Consider the following 20513-nt stretch of genomic DNA (forward strand, 5'->3'; position numbering starts at 1 on the left):
TATCTGACTAGAAAATCTTATTACCCAATAGCGTTACCCTTTTATAGAGCAGATTTGCTACTAAAAACTATTTCAACAAATAAAGTTTTGACCCTTCCTTTATCCCTGGATAAAAAAGTAAAAGGGGAAAAGTTGTATTTCCTGATTATTATTAATAATTTCATTTGTTTTGTAGTATGACAAAATTTTTTTTTTTACACTTGCAATGAAAGTGTATTCAGTCTTAGGACTATATCCAACCCCCCCCCCCCCCCCACCCCCTTCCACATTAATTTTTTATTGTACATTCAATTTTAGTTTTTTAAATAAATCCTAAAACGGGCATTTAATAACTTTTTACAGAGGGGGGGGGGGGGGCATTTTTCTATGGCCCTTTTCTCTGTAAAACTAAAAGATCTTCACTCCTTAAAGCTATGGCCTAAAACATGCCAAGGACTAATACTAAGCTCCCAGAAATTTGTGTGGGCGATTTGTCCAGCCATTTGCCAGATCTTACTTGACATAGCACAACTTATAACCAGGATAATATTTATAAACTTAAAATAAAACAAAGCTTTTTATAACAAACAGGGCGTTTTTTTTCTATTAATTGACTACTGCAGTGTCTAACAATAAGTTTGGTTTTATGTACTATAGTAATAATACGAAGCGCAGCTACTCTACAGTTTTGGACTAAGGTACTTAAATTAGGTTTGGTAAGATTGTATCGAGTTGACCCGCAGGGTTAGGGGCCACAGTAGGTTCCATAGACTTAAGGTTCCAACAGGGGTAATGCATAGTGGAAAAAATACCCTTTCTCGTATTAATATCGAAACCGATTGATATCCGTTGGATTAGAACCGGTTTCCATCCATACGAAAAAATTATGTCTAGCATCGTATCATATCCAGTTTTCTGCAAATATAAAAAATGTACAATCATAGGATTAAAACCAGTTTTTTTAGCCCGTGTCTTCGGCATCTCCGGGCGATAAAAACTGGCTTTTATCCTATAATTGTACATTTCATATCCATGGAAAGCTGTTTATAATACGATGCGAGAAATAACTACCTATCCCCATATTTTCTATTTTTTTCCCCAAAAATAAGTGGGGAGGGCGGGGAGTCAGTGATCGATAGGCACTATATTAGGGAAAGTAAAAATTATTGATCAGAATGAATAAGAATTAAATTAAAATATAAATTACACCAAATATCTTAACTAATATATATAATAACTCAGAGCAAATTACTGTAGTCAAACTAGACAAAGCATCACAACCATACTTTAACTTTTAAACATTCATCATGATATTGCTGCGCTACTTATAAGGCATAATTGTCCTTGTTTTGATTGTTACACCACTCAAGTTTGGTATGAAACTGTCAAACAGAAAATCTTTGTAGAGACGGTGCAATCAAAGGTGTTCCAAAAAATACGCAAAAGTATGAAAACACAGTAATTAAGATCTTGCAAACCGCGAGACTGGTGAAACTCTTTATTTTATAGAAGCTATAAAAGATAGTTCCTGAGATGATTTTATGCTTTTTTATAACTCAAGCCTTGGTTTAGTTTTAGGCTATTTTCTGTCACCTTCCACAAAATTCCGATACAGAACCTCTATATGATAGGGGCTGAGCCAAAAGTATATTATAATATTATACTTATGTGATATAAGCGGAATCAACTGTTTTAAAATTCCCAATAAGATCTGCAAGCATCAATGAACACTATAGTGGCTTGACTACCCAGTGAAAGGGAATTCATCTCTCAAAAATTTTTAAAATGATACCTATTAGTTGTAAACAGAATAATGAAACAATAGAATCTAATATATAAAATGTGTATCACATTTCTTTAATTTTTTTTGACACAAGCACCCCCCCCCCCCGTATATATTACTTTTTATTAGAATCTTCAACCATGTCTTTGATGGCTATCGAAGTATTACTCAGAAGTAAACGTGGGATTCTACTTTTTACAGGGGAAATTATATCTTTTTAATAGCGAAGCTACTCTATAATTTACTTTGTCTTTACGTCCGTCTTTAACGTTATTGAGGAAATGTGATTTTTTGTAAGAAGATTCCCACTAGCAAAGAGCATTTAACATACAACTTACCTAGACCGTCAGTCTGACGGCCATGGTACAAAAGTCTTAAATATTTTTTATGACCACTGCTCACTAAACAGCTAGGAGCGCAGACACACTTAAATTGGAAATTAATTCATGTAGAACCAATATAAAAATTAGGACAACAATGTATAATAAACAAACTTTCATACAAATTAATTAGCAGATTTATTTCAAATGAAAAATATTTAATCAATATCTATTGTTCAATTAACCAGGGATGAGACAATGGCTGATAAATTAATGTGTATCGCCAATGATGATACACATAATTACCCCTTCTGTAGATTACAATTAGTGATTGAAACGTTTGGACACTCAGCTTAATAAACCAACCAATTATAATCCAATGTCCCCAAACTTGTTGAGCCAACGAATAAGAAAACTGTATTATAAGACTTTGGGGACTAGTGTAAAAACAGTCCAATGTCCCCTCCCTCCCTGGCAATTAAACAAGTATGACAAAATGCATAAATAGTAAAGCCATGAATAACTGAATAATACTAAAACAAGGACAGTCAAGTAGATGAAAGGGATCTTTATAATGCATTTATCTTGAATAGAAACCGAGTTATATATAAGTACTAACAGTCAATAACAGCCAAAGAGTAGATGTGCAGTGTTCATAGGAATATTAAGAAATTTTAGACAACTTTTTTCAATAAACATACGGACATTAAGAGTTATAGAGTAGTTTTACTCACGAAATTTTTGCTAGTTTTTGTAAACAAAGTATACAAATTACAAACAATGTAATAATGAATTGTGCTATGAAAAACCAAATGTTAATACAGTCATTAACTTCTCTATTGCTAAGACGAACGTATGCACAGTAAGATCTCTAAAACAAAGGCACCATAAGCTCTAATATTTTAAAGAAATTTGTTATAAATTTTGGTCAGGTTTTAAGATATTTTTTTGGAGATTTTAACCTGTAACTATCTGTTTAACCCCTTAATTTTTAACTTTTAAAGCCGCTTTGCCAACCCTAATTTTACGATTAGCTCCTTTCGTTAATTTAGACACGTTAGAATTGTCCTATCAATTTCAAGCTTTGCTGTATGATTCCTACGACAATTAGGTACAATTTCGAAAGCGTAGCAAATATAAAATCGTTACCAGAAAGCAGTGTTGCGGAGCCGGAGCCGCCATATTTTGCTGGAGCCGGTGCCGGGGGCCGCCATATTTTACTGGAGCCGGAGCCGTAGTTTTCGTTTAAAACGGCTCCGGCTCCGGACTAGATAAACAAAGAGATTTTTTTACAAATTATAATTTGGTAACTCTGTTTTGTCATGTGCAAATGCCCTTTTTAAGTTTTTCTAGTCCATTTTTATCAAAAATTGAACTTTTAAAACCTTCAAAAGTCAAAAATAAAAAATATTTTTTATGTGGAAAAAAAATATGTCGAGTTTTTCTTGATTTTAGGTCGGATCCGGAGCCGCACCAAAATCAAACGGCTCCAAAACGCTGGGGAAAAGGGTTGTGGGTAATTTTCCTTAGAAAGGTTTGTCAGAATCACATTTGCTTTTCCCTGGACAAATAAAAAAAAAAACATTATTTTTTCTTTTTTAAAGCCATTAAGCCAACATTCCAATGTTGGCTTTTCTTTTTAATTTAAGGATAAATGTAGCAATACTTAGAACATGACAATAATAATAAATGCAAGTATAATGGTCAGTGATTGTAAATAAATGTTTTATGATATGTTACAAGGGAAATTAACATTCATCAAAAGGGAAAATAACTTGATAGCTTTTAAAGAGAACCAGGGGTGTATACTCTGCACAAGATTCATTTTTTTCTATTGCTACAATTTTTTTATTCCCCCCCCCCCCTTCCTAGTTAAGTTTTTTCCAACAAGGAGGGGGGGGGGGGGGGGGAATGGAAAAATATTTAAAGAACTCAATATTTTATTCAATTTATCCCCCCTCCCACATACTTTATTAGTTTTTTTTCACCAAGGAGTGGGGGAAAATGGAATTTTTTTTCAGTTCTCTTAATTTTTACATTTTTTCCCCCAACCACATTTATTGTATTCCCCCCCCCCCCCCCCTCATTTATCAGGGTCAATTTTGCAGAATATACACCCCTTTTTTAAAAACATTATACTAAAAGTGAATCTTTCATAAAAGTCCAAATCGCGCGGATATCTTTTATTCTATAATCTGTGCGTGTTTGAATCATCCTCTCGATTTCAAACTATGCATGGTGATTCTTCTTATATCCTTTAGAGCATGTTATATGTTAATTCGTGACAGATTTTTCATTTTTATGAAAATTATATTTTTTGTGCAAATATTTTAATAGATAAGTAAATTAAACAGATAATAACTATTTTAATAAAATTGCGCGAAATTTTTATATATGCAAAATTAATCTATGTTGATTTATCCTAATTTTAATTAAATCAATAATAAAATATTCAAAGTCCAAGGGTATTTAAAAATAAAAAATAAATCATTAATATGTGTCATAGTTTTGTGTACTAATATTTTATTTGAGAAATAAGGTATAGCCAAGAAGCGAAATATTTCTAAAGTAATATTTGAGGGGCGTATAAGAAGGTTGTCAATTCTACTATGTGTTGACCCTCCAACGACAGCTGAAAAACACGTTAGATTTTGTGTTTTAAAGTTAATTTTGTTATTGGTACAAGCTTTTTTTACTGTTTCAGAGATAGGAAAAATTTAGATGACAAGACATAAAAACTTTTCTCGTATTCATTCGAATCCGGTGGATAGGAACCGGTTCTCATCCATACGAAAAAACCATGTCTAGCATCGTATTTATATACAACTTTCTACGAATATAAAAATGTACAATCAAAAGATTAAAACCAGTTTTTTTAGCCGGTGCCTCCGGCACCTCGGGGCTAAAAAAACTAGTTTTAATCTTTTAATTGTTCATTCTATATCCGCGGAAAGCCGTTTATAATTAATACGATAAGAGAAATAACTATTAAGACACTGCTATTTAAAAGCACCTTAGGGCCATACCAATGACGAGAAAGCATTTTTTTATAGAAAATAATATTTCGTTTCATACAATATCGCATTATTTGATATCAATTTATGCTGAATATTGAACTTACACATGCAGACAGTTTTAATAGAGTCAGGATTACTTTTGACTGGCCAAAAAGTTAAGACTTAGACGATTCCTAAGACAACAAAGTTACCTATTGAGTATTTTCATAACATTTTCAGAATTTCATTTTCCTTTAATTCAGCCCATCTTTATTCTGAAAATAAATGTAATATATACAGTATAATCTATATTTTTGTTTTCATTTAAATTTTGTAGGTATATAGCGTTACAGATATTACAATATTTATACTTTATTTAAATTTTCTTTTTTGTATTTTTAAAGCACAAGATATATTTATTTAACAAAAAAAGTAACAAAAAGTTCTGACAAAAAATGTGACAAGTTCAAATAGATTGCAAAGCCACCGGTAGATTTTTTAAATTTGGTTCAAAGATTTTTTAAAATTGCACTCGATAAGTTAATTAAATATTTAAGTTTTATTAAAGGATATTTGTATGTGTATTATTTTAAAACAAAGGGGTAGTTTCAAAAAAGAATCTAGAAATCATAAAGGATAAGACAATGGACGATGTAAATCCCAATGATGATAAACAAAATTAACCCTTCCAAAGATTAAGATTATAAACAAGATATAATAAAAGTATCCAAAGTAAAACGTTTTAAAATTTTATTATACTTTGGGTACCAGTATAATTTACAGTCCAATGTCCTCCCCCATTCCTTATCAAATGGTTCTCATCATCAAAAACAAATGGATTTCTCAACTCAAATTTCTTTCATGGAGCTATCCCTTTCAAAATGCTAAATGTATTTTTAACAACTTTTTTTAACAAAAAATTTAACATTACAGTTTTTAAAAAGTTAATTCTAAATGCTTTTTACATTACACAAGAACGTCAAGGTACAAGACGTACTAAGTCAACATAATAATTTTAACAGAAAAAAATGAGCAACTAAATATAAAAGTATCACAACAAAAGTTTTTTAAATTTTCTTGACTTTTAAGTTTTTTTTTGTTTGGGTTTATAATTTTTGGTTAAATATAAATTACGATATTGTACTACAGTATGTTTGATAATATGAATGAATATATGTTTTTTTTTTTAATATTTTAATTTTCTTCTCGATGATGTTGTCATTTAATCAATTCCAAGATGCAGAAATGATTCCTCATTTGCCTCCTGATGTCAATAATGAATATTAGTTTTATTTAAATTTTCAGCTCCTTCTTTAGTATTTAAAAGCTTATAACCTGCCCTCTGGCGAACTCAATAGGATCTGTCGTTAACGAGATCTTAACAGACAAGACATAAAAGCCTTAATGCTTTTTAGTTTTTACCATAAGATTTTATAAAAATGATGACCTAAAACCAGCCTGCTTTCTTTGTGAAGCTTCCCAGAAACGGATAACTTAATAGGTTTAGAAATTCAAAATAACTCAAATGGCAGACATTAAAAATGCTTTTCTGTAATCCTTATACTAAAGTAACAGGATGTCTGTGTGTTTGTTTGTCTGTGTGTTTGTGTGTTTGTACCGAAGGATCTCGCTAACCGCTGAACCGAACGGGTTCTCCTTAACCAGGTAGATTCTAATATGTCCCAGGAAGGTTTATAACTATTTTGGGGGAGGGTACCACCACCCTCCCTAGAGAAATAGTTTTTTTTTAATTTATCGATTTTAGAAAGAGAGTTCAACGAAAAATAAACGTCAAACGTAAAAAAACATATTTTAAATATATAATAAAAACATTTAAAGTGCCACTAGAGGCCCCTAGGGGCGTAGCCGCTAGTAAGATATAAAAGTAACAAGATGATAAAGCTTCTAGGTCCTAAGAGGGTTAATAGCCTCTTTGGGGGATGTTATCTCCACCGAATGCCACTGAAAAAAAACTCTGCCTTTAATTTAAAAAAAAAACACTTTCTTTTGAAGCTAAAACTTATGCGCTGGAAAGGGTTACCCCCCCCCCCCCCTCTAAAGTGCCCCTATAGGCCTCTATGGGCGAATCCGCGGATTTCTAAGTTGTAAATTTCATTATTAAAATTCCTGAAAGTGAGTGTTGACATGGGCTTGCAGTTCTCTTTCCTTGCTCTGAAATAAAATGCTGTCAATTTCTTCATTCTTGTTTTAAACTACTGGAATTTATTAATTTCACTCATAAGCTCTCCCCCTCCCAGAATCTAGAATTTTTTCTAAAAAAATTTTAAAAAGGCGCCGGAGGGAGGGGGGGGGGTCAATGTTTCAACTATGTGTCTAAGTGAAAGCACCAGAGTCTTTATTTCCCCAGTAAGGGACCAAAAAATAATAGTTCTGTGTTATTTATTTATTCATTTATTTAGACTATCAGAAAAAATATAGGGCAAAATAGTTTTTCTTATGATACAAAATTTTAAAAAACATATTTCATGTCTAAATAGTAGCTCTCAAGAGATAGCGGGTCAAGTCATAATGTGCTTGAACGTAGAGCTTGATAGCCTTAGTGGCTATACGGAAGTGTCTCAGCCTACTCCATGACTACTTAGGTCCAAACCCTAAGAGACTATGGCTAATCAATCAATCGAAAATCATGTCTAAATAAACTCAATTGAGACCTGTAATACCTTTTCAAAAGTGATGAAGCAAAGTGGACAGAACGGAACATCCTTCTTCAACAAATCCTTTTGAATTTTGTGCGCTTTACTCATCTAAAAATAATAAAGAAATATAAAGAGTATTCTTCTAATTTTTTTTAATAAAATATCTTTTTGATGTAACTAATGTGAATAAAGAAAAAGGGGGTGGGGGGTGGGGGGGGGAGTTTTGACACATTTGCGTAAACCTGGAGTATAGGCTTTACCTTTGGTCTGAAAACTTGAGAAGATAGGTTAATAAAGATAAAATCATTTTTATATGATGAAATATCCGCAACTTTAAGATTTTTTGGATAGGCGTCCAGGTTCCGGAGCTCCAGGCTTTCAGGTGGTCTCTGTACAGGTAAAAATAAAAAACAAAATTAAAAAAGTGTTAGAGGTCAACTTATAAAACAAAATATGCATCTTTTTGAATGTTATTCACATATTTGATGAGAAAAAATGCATATTTCGTTTCATAAGCTGGCCTCTAACTCTTTCAAAAAAATTTCTTTTAAAACTTTTTATCTGTACCGAGGCCACCTGGAGGCCTGGAGCTCCGGAACCTGGAGGAATATCCAAAAAATCTTAAAGTTGCGGTTATTTCATCATATAAGAATGATTTTATCTTTAATAACCTATCCTCTCAGTCCAAAGATAAAGCCTATACTCTAGGTTTACGCAAATGTGTCAAAACTCTCCTCTCCCCCCCCCCCTTAAGATAATAAATAATTAGAACGTGTGCTTTCACTTTCGCAAATGTATCACATTAGCAAAACATCTAATTCGCAAAACATTACTAATTCGCAAATCATTACAACAGAACAAACTGCCTCCTATTACTCTTTGTTTCACTTTTATTATATTATTAAACACATTGCTAAATTTTTTTTAAGTTTTAAGTTTTTGCTAAATTATCTTTTGCGAATTAAAAAACTCTGTTTAATGCAAAAGTGAATGCACATCAAATAAAAAATACATAGTCGGACGAAAATGGTGAGTTGAAGAGTAGATTCGATAACAAAAACCGATGGAGAATATTTTATAGTAAGACTAAAAAATGTTATTTTTACGTAGACAATGAATAACATAGAAATCAACTTCGAGGTAAAACAAAAATGACTAAAAAAAACTCGAAGAATTATTACCCAAATATTATTTCCCAACACCCAAAAGGGCGTGCATTTTCTGAAGACAGGAATGAAGTAAAAATTGATTAGACGGTACAACTTCTTTCTGAGATATCTAAAGGAAAGGAGTAGTAAGGAGAAGGGATCATCTGTACAACTTAGGTTTTTTTAGATGATTAAGGAATTTTGGACGTAAAATTAATTTTTCTCTCTTACTTTAATTTGCAGGTGTGTATATTCTGCAAATTTGACCCTGCTAAAGTAAGGGTAAAAAAAAATATGTGGTTGGGGGAAAAAAATTTAAAAATTAGGAGAACTGAAAACATTTTTTTCCATTTCTCTCCCCTCCTTGGTGAAAAAAACTAAAAAAATATGTGGGAGGGGGAAAGATAATATGAATAAAATAAAGAGTTTTGAAAATTCTTTCCCATTTTTTCCCCTTTCTTGCTGGAAAAAACTAGGAGGGGAAAAAATAATCTTGTGCAGAATATACACCTCTGGTAATTTGTGGAATTATTAAGGAATCTTAAGGGATAAGACAATGAACAAAATTTAGTGTACATCCCTTACGATGATAAAAAAAAATAACCCGTTTATTAAATTACTGGTTGAAAAGTTTGGAACCAACCAAAATTAATAAAGGCACCCAAAGTTTATGAGTATAGTAAATGAATAAAATAACCTGGTAAAACTTTGGGTACATTTATGACTTGCTGGGAATTATTACTTTCTAATACTTTTTATCAAAAAGCATGAAACCAACAAACAGCTGTTTTAAAATTAATAGTCACATTTGAGTTAAAAAACGACAAATAATATAGTAGCGACGACGCAATATAACTTGGGGTTGTCCGTATTCTAACCTCTGTTTCTTTTCCACAGACATGCTCCTCAACTTTACTGACAAAATCCTGGCAGAACATGCATGTTCCATCCTCTTTGTTCAACCTTAACAAAATAATAAACATGGATGCTAAGCTGTTTTTTTTAATGGATATATTATTAATTGGATCTTGCACCAAATTTTCATGTTCTCTAATAAAGTGAAATACGCAGAGGGCTACAGTAACGATTCCCCCCTTTCCACCCCCTTTACTCAATTCACTCTTTTCCTAGTGTATGAACAAACTGACCTATGAATGAGTTCCATGTTAGTAAGCTAAAATGACAATTTTTCTCCTGCCATAATATTCACGTATAATCTACATCCATAGTTTTTTTGATGCCTCTATTTTCCAAAAATCAAAATAATTGTCGTCAATTTAGGTTGCTAACAAGGACATTATTTATTGGTCAGTTAGTTCATCCAGTAGGGGTAAAGGAGATGGATAAAGATGATATTTTAGCCAGCTACAAGTTTCACTTTATTAGAGTACATGATAATCTGGTTTAAGATCCAAGTAATAATAAGTCCATTTCAACAATAACGGAAATATAATCATAATTATAATCTTTGGGTGCTGGCCAGGGACAAGGGAATGATATTCTGACACATAATTCTAAAGGAAAATTTCCCCACAACCCCCTTCCCCTTTTCCTCCCCTTTTTATCCACCCCTCTTCACTTACATGAGAAAACAAAATATACTTCCAAATACTTTAAAAGGTTTCGTGAGTTTTTGTAGAATTGATTGTTACAATAGCTACCCCTGGGTAATGGCATAATTTACATTCCTATGTTCCCTCCCTCCCTGGAAGAAAATAGTACATACCAATCAGGATGAGAATTATCACTAGACGAGTTTGAACTGCCAGCTGCCGCATTTTCTGTGGGATTAGACAAACCATCAGCGGATGACATACTGTATCTAAATTAAATATTTGGTAGTTTCACTCAAACCTATAAATGAACCACCGAACACAACCTCCTTATTTTCATTTTTAAAAATAAATGTTTCTATCCTGTAAGTTTTTTTTGTCTGAAGCTTATGATTACAATAACTACTGAACTGATTGAGTCATCCATTATAGGGAAGCTTCAAATAGGTTCCTGGATAGTTTTAGGCTATTTTCTATCTTTCTCTATCTCTTAAAATAAGGAGCCCCTAGATGCTAGGGGTCCAGCTGCTAGCATTATATTGGTAAATATGTAAAAAAAAAACTATGGCGATGGTAAATGCTTTGTTTTAGTTTAACTAACATTAAATCACTCTGGATTTTTAAGTAAAAGAATAGAGGGGGGGGTGGTTAAATAACTGTATGTTATAGGGATGACTTTCCATTGACCTTTTGATATCAGCCAATCGCGTCGGAGTTATCAACACAGCCAAGTCGCTACAAAAAAGCAGAAAGCAATTTGCTAGCAAACGTAAAAGGTCCCAAACACTGGAACAAGGTAGTTTTCTGGGTTATTCATCTATACTTTTACATTTATTACCTGGATGGTTCCCTCTTCCTGAGTTCTGGAATTCCAGGATCATTATCCACCTTTTCTGGAACTAGAGGATCTAAATAAACATTAAGGATTAACTTAAAAGCTCTCGGAAATAGCTGGTCAGAATTGGTTGTAGTCTCCACCCTCCCCTAGACGATTGTATTGGAAGTATAATAGTGTGATGCGTTTGTGAACTCGAACCTTTATCCTTTTGTTTTCCTTATCATTAATGTCAGTTTGGAAAGCGCTGAGATTCAAATTGAAAGTTCATAATTGGACGCGGCAATCAAAACAACGCTTGCGCTTGGACCATAAACAAAGCGAGCGTGGCCATCTTTAATCTTTCTTTCAAAATGTGCGGAATATCTGCGTGATAAAAAACCATGTATAGTCAGAATTGTGGTGTTGTCCGTACTGAAAAATACCTTTGAGTGCTTCCCGGCTTTACAGGAACAAAAACTTCAGTAAGAATTCTTTCTTTAAGCATTTTTAATGGAATGGAGTGATTTTTTTAAGACGGCAAATTAATCTTTCATTTTTACTTAAATTAGACCAAGTAATTAATTTATTTTTGTATCAGAATATTTTAATCGTAGTCTATAATGATTTTGTTTATGAATTTAATACTCGCATTTAATTTTGATTAATTTTAAGCAAAAAATAACCCTAGCCTTCTTATATATTTTAAAATATAATTTCGAAGTCACGCAACCTCTCATAATGAATATTTACTTTATTAAAAAAAAGACGATTGTTCCAAATAAGAAAAAGATTTATTCTCTTTTACAAGATTTATTTTATCATGTATTTAACATTTTAATATTTGATTATTAATTTTGTTATTTTCTATTTCAGCATGACCGTTTTCATACAATAAATTGTATTAGTAACTATGCTGGTTTTGTCTCTTGTGGGAAGTAGCAGGTTTCGTACGTCTGTACGTAAAGATCTGGTAAATGGCCAGCCAAATGCCGTTGTACCGAAACAATGAAAACGGTAAGAAGTCCAGTCAGCCAGTCAAAGCCAGTGACAGTTGCCGTATGTGTTGAATGTGAATAAAATTCTACACGTGACTATAGTTGTAATCAGTGTTAACAAAAGTGAAAATGTCACCTAAAAAGAATAGGTATGCACTATTGTCGGACAGATTGCCTAGGGCAGTTGAAGTGATAACCGAAGAGTTAGACAGAGTGATGCAGGTAGTTTCGGATACCGCAGACATCAATGTTAATCTCACCAAGGAATGCATCCTTGTTCATGATGCGAACCTAAATCTTGAACGTACCATGAACGGTCTTCAACAGCTGGACGTGTTAATCCAGGATGATGATAACCTAAAAGATTTTTATAGTGACATTATCACGGCACAAAAAAACTATAGCGAGTTAAAACTTACATTAAGTGCCATAGATGAACTAAGAGCGATAAACAATGAGGTCTTAGTTCTTGGTGATGATCTTGCAGCTCACAAAAACAGTTTGCAACAACGTTGTATGCAGATAGTGAAAGTTATTAAAGGTGATTACATACCTCTACCAACTAAAATTATCAGTGATATGACTAAACTGATGGAGACGCTGGCAAAGGCTAAGCAAGAGCCTGTTACGCCAGTCTCGGGTGCCTCGGTAGATCCTATGCTGCCGTCATTTGACGCTCAATCGTTTGCTGCCAGTCCGATGTTTTCGTCTCATGGGTACATGCCACGCCTAGACGAAAAACTCCTTCCCAGCTTTGATGGGCAAGAATCTTCTTATGCGCAATTTAAGGAGAATTTCCAGAAGCTTACTACTGGATATGAGCCCAGCTACCTGCAGATGGTGTTAAGTTGTGAACGAGTAATGAAGGATAAACCGTTGAGGCTGCAGTTGCAACAGATTGCCACGCATGCAGCGCAATGGACATATTTGGACCAACTGTTCAAATCCAGAACCAGACAGATGTTATGTATATTCAACAACTGGGACAAGAAAGGTAAATTGTCCGAAAGCGGCCAGATTGTCAGCGCTCTCGCCGAGTTCTCAGGTGCCATCAACCAGCTCGAGCAGATGACCAAGGCTGATGGTAAGGACGCAGTTTCTACAAGCCAATGGCTCACAGTTTTATTGTTGGAGATGTTATCTAAGAAACTGCCAAAAGAGTTTCAGGATAAGCTCGACCTTGCACTCGGGAGCATGGACGTTCCCGATGTGCCTAAGCTGCTGGATATACTAGAACAGCAGCGTGGCGCATTATTGATGCGCAGCAGCCATGGCTTGAACACGCCGTCCAAGAAGAAAGGTAACCCTGCCGCAGCTGCGGCCGCCGTAGGTAAACCTGGTACACCTAGCAAGTTCAAGAAGAAGCAGTCCTGTCCGTCAGACGGCTGCAGTGGAGATCATTTTTTGTTTAAATGTTCGAAGTTTACAACCATGTCTGTTCCAGAACGGAAAGATTTTGTGATGAAAATCAGCGGGTGCCTCTTATGTCTTAATAAGGGGCACCGCGCCTCAGAGTGTCCGCGTGCTGAGAAGCTTGGAGGCTGCAGGATCAACAATTGTGGACAGAAACACAACTCCCTCCTCCATGAGTCCGTCGCCCAGGTTTCAGCTGTGTATGAAGCGCCATTTTTGGGTGAGAATAATTACATGTTGATGCTCCAGAAGCTGGACGCGCTGGACGTCTACAAGAGGAAGGTGCCTGTGTCCGGGATGTGGGACACAGGTGCCAACCTCACCATGGTTACACAGTCTATTGCCAAGAAGTTGCAGTTGCCTTCTACTGGACGTGTAGATACTATTTCAATGGCTGATGGCAAAGTTCAGTCATGCCCAACAGTTAAACTCTGCCTGGTTGACCGTAACAAGAACAAGCATGTTATGGAAGCAGCTCTTGTGCACACAATTGGACATACAGATGGGCTGCGCAGCATGGACCCCGTCGCCGCAGCTGCTCTGTTTGATATGAGGCCACAGGATTTTTCATTGGTCAATGGACCACTTGATATTCCCTTAGGGCATGTCACGCCCACGACATTTCCAGCGGCGGATAAACTCATTGGCGAGTCAAGATTATACCGCAGCATTTTTGGCACAGGTTTCCTTGTTGTTTCAGCCGATGGAAAGCCTGTTAGCAAGCCAGTTGTTTGTAAAGTTACTAAGTTGGAAGTTGCAGCTATGGACTTCCTATCGTCGGAGGCATTAGGCATGCAGCCGCCGCGGCTGTGCAGTGGATGCACGGGCTGGAGGCATTGCCTGGCACTTGCGTCAGGCAAGTCAGCCGTTGATCAGCGAAAACAGGATCTGATAAAAGAAGGTTTAACATTGGATCTTGTGAAGAAAGAGTGGACAGCAGCTTATCCATACCGGCTGCCAACACATACCCTGCCGAACAATTCGCGGCAGGCGTATAATATTGCGCTTCGTGATCGCCGGCGCATGATAAAAAACGGCGAATATGACGTATTCGTGAAGGTGTTCAAGGAGGCGGTGTCCCGTGGGGTGTACGTCAAAGCCACGCCACAAGACTTAGCATTTTAAGGTCCAGTTTATTTTAATTCATTAGTGACGGCCTTCAAGGATAGCATTTCTACCCCCTTGAGAATCTGCGCAAATTCTAGCTTGACCTGCAATGGAACAAGTTTAAATCATATAATGATGGACGGCCCACCACCTACCTACACTTTGTTTCACAATCTTATTCGGTTCAGAAGTTACAAGTGTGCCTGTGTGTGTGATGTCTGTAAATTTTACAATTCTTTGGCGGCCACATATGAAGATTCGCAGCTGAAGAGAGTGTGGTTTGCAGAGGATGAACATGCCAACCCCGAAGTTTACTTGACCAAAAAAGTTAACTTCGGGGAGAAATTGGCAGGGGATTTCGCCGTCACAGCCCTGAGACTTACAGCACAGATTTTTGGAGGGCGCAGCCGCCAAGATGTTCATGACGTTTATGGATCTGAATACGTAAAGGGAGTAGAGGTAGTTGCAAAGCAGGACCTGTGGAGAAGTGAGCAACAACCTACCGGTTCCAAGTTTGTACTGCATCAGGATGCTCCAGCTATCAAGCTGGAGCAGTGTACCTACATTGATGACCATACTGGCGGCCATAATAGCAAGCCAGAAGCCGTCAAAATGGTCGAAGAGTTGAAGAAAATGATTGAACCTGGCAACTTCAGCTTTAAATCAGTTATTTATTCTGGAGATGATGTTGATCCTGTTAAGGTACTGGGCATTCAATGGGCCCCCAGAGAAGATGTTCTTACTTTACCTGCTCGGGTGAATCATGGCGCCAAGATAAAGGGCCGAAAATTGCTGAAGGACCTTGATCTGTTAGATTTATGGAGAGCCATGCCAGAATGTGTAACGAAGAGAGAGATTTGGCGGGTCGTACAGCAATTGTATGATCCTCTTGGCCTTATGTGCCCACTACTCCTGAAGTCCAAGCTTATACTTCGGGAGGTTTGCATTAGTGGCGTATCATGGGATGAGCATGTTCCTGCCAAGCTGAGAGATGACTTTGTTGATAGTTTGGCCGACAGGGCTAAGCTTGGAGAAGTGCCATTTCAACGTTCTTTAGTTCCTGATGAGCCACTGGGGCTCCCAACCATCATTTGTTTTTCTGATGCTTCAAGTTCAGCCTACGCAGCCATCATCTACCTACGTTGGCCAACGGCCAGAGGCCTCGAAGTGATTTTATGCAGTGGCAAGAGTCGTGTGGCTCCTGTTAAGATTGAGTCTATTCCAAGACTTGAGTTGTTGTCATGTTTATTAATGGCAAGATTGGCGGACGCAATTGTCCGAGCCCTGCCCTTTGCAGTAGCAGGCAAGATGTTTTTTAGCGACAGCACTTTCGCTATATCGCAAATCGTGTCTGAATCAGTGATGTTAAACATATTTAACAGTCATCGTGTGAGTGAGATCCAACAGCTGACCAGCCCAGAGGATTGGCGCTGGCTTCCTACAGATCAGAACATTGCAGATCTTGCCACCAGAGGTGCCTGTACCATTCAAGATGTTTCACCAGGATCCAGGTATCAGGATGGGCCTGAATGGCTGCGCCTGGAGCAGGACCAGTGGCCTGTAAAGACGGCGGGTGAAGTAAATCACCCCATCCCAGAGGCTGATATGAATCAGCGCATGGTCTGATTGAAGTGTATGGCCGTCCAGGTAGTAGATACTGATTTCTGGAGAACTTTAGCACGACGTACCTACAGGCAGGCACGTAAAACTATGCAGGCGGTGATCAGAGCTGCCAACTGTTTTAAGTTGTTGCTTGTTAAGAAACGAGTTCCGGCCAGGCAAGAGCCAATGAATGATTCGGTTCCAGCCGGACAAGAGCCGACGGGAGTTTCGGTTCCGGCTGGACAAGAGCCGATCAGTGTTGCAGTTCCAGCTGGACAAGAGCCAACGGGAGTTTCGGTTCCAGCTGGACAAGAGCCGCTAGTTGATTCCAAGTTTTATGGCAATCACACTTTTTCAATTACCTACCTAGATGTGGTGTGTGATTTATTCCTGGCATCATACAACAAGGAGAAGGAGATGGTTATGGAGGCTGAAGGTAAATATGATAGTCTTCAACCTTATTATCACGAGACTGAGGTGTATTGGCCTATCGTTGGTAATAATGGCTATTATCCTGTTCGTAAATTCAGAGTCCTCAAGATGCGGTCCCGTGGGGACAAGGCTTTGGAGGCAGCAGCCGAGGGAAAGAAGAAGCTGTTCAAGGATTCCCCTGGCCTTATTTTGATTGATCGTCACAATAACTTGGCCAGACTGTTCCTACAGCAGGCCCACGATGAACTTGGCCATGCCGGTCATAGAAAAACTTTGGTACAGAGTCGCAGATATGCTTGGATATCACGTGGCCGCCAGGAAGCTATGAAGGTTGTGAAGTCATGTTCCAGTTGTTGTCTAGAGTATGCACGTCGTTCAGCCCCAACTATGGCAGACGTCCTGCCCGACAGGTTAGAATCTTCAGTTCCATTCTTCCATGTTCATCTTGACCTTGCTGGCCCGATGGAAGTTACAAGGCCTGGAGTCCGCACCAGGAAGAATCCAGCCAAGTACAAGGTTTGGTTGCTAATTGCTTGTTGTCGTTTTACACAAGCAGTGTTTATTGATGTTCTGCTGGATTACAGTACTGAGGCTGTCATTATTGGCCTCAGAAAGCTTCAAGCATTCTACAATATGCCCAGAGTCGTGACTACAGATCGCGGCACCAATTTTCTTGGCTCGAAAAGAATACTTGATGAAGTTATGAAGAAGTCTGATGTGAGTTTTGAGTGGCACCTTGTACCGACTGGCGCTCATTCGTATGTAGTAAGTGTTGAGGGCCAGGTCGCCATGGTCAAGCGTGTCCTCAATAAGAAGTTGTGTGGAGCTGTTGTCAATCACAACGAGTTGTTGCTGCTGACTGCTGAAACTGCTAGAGTTTTAAACTCTAAACCCTTGAGCTATGCTACACAAGGGAATGATGTTAACACATGGAGAATCATTTCTCCTGCTGATTTGTTGGGTGGCAGAGCTAACGACGGGATTTGCTCGTTCGAGACCAGTTCCAGAGATCGAATTACACGCCGTTTAAGCCATCTGGAGGAGCTGACTAGACAGTTCCATGAAGTCTACAAGCAGCAGCTGCTGCCTGAGCTATTGCGCACGGTAAAGTGGTGGCGCAATCAAGTTCCGCTGAGCGTTGGAGATGTCGTTCTTGTTGATGGGTGCACCAACTTGGTTAAGAAGTATCGCCTCGGCAGAGTTCAAGACGTACGTGGCGGTGGCCGTACAGTTGTAGCCCGTTTCAAATTGTCCGATGATGTTGAAGCCACGGATAATGAGATTTCTTCAAGACGATTGTTGAAAGTAAACCTACCCCAAGATGATTCCCAAGATGATTAAGTATTTTTATTAGTATCGTTCTTATCGCGTATTTTTTAACTTTCAACAATTGCATATTATTTTAAATTTATAATTGACGCAAATTTCCTTACAATTTCGTTTAAAATTATAAATGAGCTCAAAATTTTATTTCCAACGCATAAAACTAAAGTTTTCTATTCGAATACATAAGTTTTCTTTACGGATTTATTTGATCGGGACCTGGGATTTTTTCGCGTAAAAAATCTTAGGTACGTATTTTTTTAAATTTGGATGCGAAGCATTATTGTCGTTTCTGTTTAACAGACATGAAATATGATATATACAGATAAGAATAGAAATGAAACACATTTGATCATTTTAAAAATATCTTTTTATATTACAAGCATTACAAATAATTAATATTAACTATATATTAAGATTATTATATTGTAATTTTATGAACACAGCAGATTTACTTTGATTTGTTTGATTTTATTTCGATGAGTATAGCCTAATGAAACTGCTATACAAAGCCTTCCAGCTCTGTCTCCTCGGCCGAAGACCTTGCATAACAGCAAAACTAAAGCTTAAGAAATATCTGATAATTTCATAAAGATTCTTTTTAGTTTCTTTGATTCCTTCTTTCTTTGAAGATTTTAACTCTGGAACATTTTTCATTCTATCTTTTTCAGAAATGTTCGTGAATTGAGCCCCGCGCCAGGAATCCTGTTCACGGTTACACAAAAAAGAAACAAAACATAACCATAAACAGGACTCGTCGCACGTGGCATTATTATAATTGTAGTGCCTCGGTTTGATCTGCAAGCTTTCGAGGTTCAGGTTGAACTGAGGCCCCAATTGCTCTTAATTTTAAAAGACTGTATAAATAAGTACACGGAAAAGCTTATTATCTATTCAGCCAAAGAGAAATTGCCAAATAAACACTTTTTGAAACTTTTCTTTTACTTTGAGCTTAATTTAAAATTCGCATATGCAAAAATGCAATTTTACTTTCATTTTGATGTTTTATTGATGAATTAATACAGTTCTTTTATATGTTCTTAGATTTAAGGATTATTTTCTTATCTATCTTTTACATAAAGATTTGATCGAAGAAAGATTTTACGCATGCATTTTCACTTTTATTTAACCAAAAAAATTTGTTTGAAAAGAATTTTTTTTGAAGTAATTATTCTTCTTTTATTAAAAAGATTTGAATGAATTATTTGATGATTAATGCAGATTATGTTTAGCATTAAGTTTATTCTAATATTAAGAATATTATTATTATCATTTTTAATGATTAGGTACCTAATTAAAGTTTGGGTACTTATTTTAAATCATTATTATGTATTGCATTACATGGTCTAACAAATTCAAATAACCATTTGTTTATTTCGAAAAAATTGTGAGGCCATGAGATTAAGTGTTATGAGTGAGTAGTGAATGTGTAAGCTTTCAATGAAGAATGTTTTATTTCCTATTCCTTTATTCCTACATTTTTGTGGAATTGTGTCATTTTGTGTTAGTACGAGTATTCGTGAATATTATTACTAGCAAATTTGAGGCCAAAAGGCCAAAATTTAAAACTCTTGTAATTTATGTGGTTTTGAATTGTGACTTTTGTGGACATTGTCTGCACACAAAGTTGAAAATTTGAGTGGTGTAATGTTCGATTCCCCACTTTCAGGCGGGTGTGTATTGGAAGTATAATAGTGTGATGCGTTTGTGAACTCAAACCTTTATCCTTTTGTTTTCCTTACCATTAATGTCAGTTTGGAAAGCGCTGAGATTCAAATTAAAAGTTCATAATTGGACGCGGCAATCAAAACAACGCTTGCGCTTGGACCATAAACAAAGCGAGCGTTAGGGAGGGTTCATATCGGAATTAGACAAAGCGGGGATATGCAACAGATAAAATTAACCTTAAAAACATTTCTGACCGAAAAAGAATTTTAAAAAATTGAGTTTTAGAACACGACCACTTAAAAATATAATTCATTACTTATTAGTATGCAAAGACGACATTCAAAAAAATTTTTGAATCAGAAATATTGCTTCATGGTGCTCCCTGGAAAGGCCTTGAGGAGCTGAATCAGGAACTTTTGTCCGTTTCAAAATATCTCGTTCCTAGCCTTAGAAATCACTAAAAAATTTTTAAGGTTTATTGAGAATTGTCCAATTTGTAGAGGTTTTTTAGATTTTCTCAGGCTAGGAACGAGATTTTTTGAAACGAACAAAAGTTCCTGACTCAGCTCCTCAACGCATTTCCAGGGAGCACCATGAAGCCATAGTTCTGATTCAATAAATTTTTGACTCCCATTTACAAATAGCTATACAATTGAATGTCTGGTCGTCAGCGGTTTTAAGACTTAGGATAAATTTTAAATCACCCAGAGGTGTATTATA

At 36.4% G+C, this 20513-nt stretch overlaps 2 protein-coding genes across 4 annotated transcripts in view; both read right to left on the reverse strand.

Annotated features, from left to right (window-relative positions):
- The window catches only part of LOC145333427 (calpain-D-like), a 60231-nt gene extending 54876 nt beyond the window's left edge, over positions 1 to 5355 (reverse strand). For both annotated transcript variants that reach the window (XM_080178556.1, XM_080178555.1), the window contains exon 1: positions 5291 to 5355. The gene's annotated coding sequence lies outside the window, so the exon portion shown is untranslated. The remainder of the gene's footprint in view (positions 1 to 5290) is intronic.
- Positions 5348 to 20513, reverse strand: part of LOC145333426 (uncharacterized) — a 34331-nt gene continuing 19165 nt past the window's right edge. For both annotated transcript variants that reach the window (XM_080178553.1, XM_080178552.1), the window contains exons 27-32: positions 11275 to 11344; positions 10610 to 10705; positions 9762 to 9846; positions 7760 to 7843; positions 7204 to 7250; positions 5348 to 6340 (exon numbers count right to left, since the gene is read on the reverse strand). In XM_080178553.1, the coding sequence (XP_080034679.1) occupies positions 6301 to 6340; positions 7204 to 7250; positions 7760 to 7843; positions 9762 to 9846; positions 10610 to 10705; positions 11275 to 11344 (422 nt within the window). In that variant the 3' untranslated portion in view covers positions 5348 to 6300. The remainder of the gene's footprint in view (positions 6341 to 7203; positions 7251 to 7759; positions 7844 to 9761; positions 9847 to 10609; positions 10706 to 11274; positions 11345 to 20513) is intronic.

Source organism: Acartia tonsa, chromosome 12 (genome assembly GCF_053477335.1).
Source record: "Acartia tonsa isolate MP-2025a chromosome 12, ASM5347733v1, whole genome shotgun sequence".
NCBI lineage: Eukaryota > Metazoa > Arthropoda > Copepoda > Calanoida > Acartiidae > Acartia > Acartia tonsa.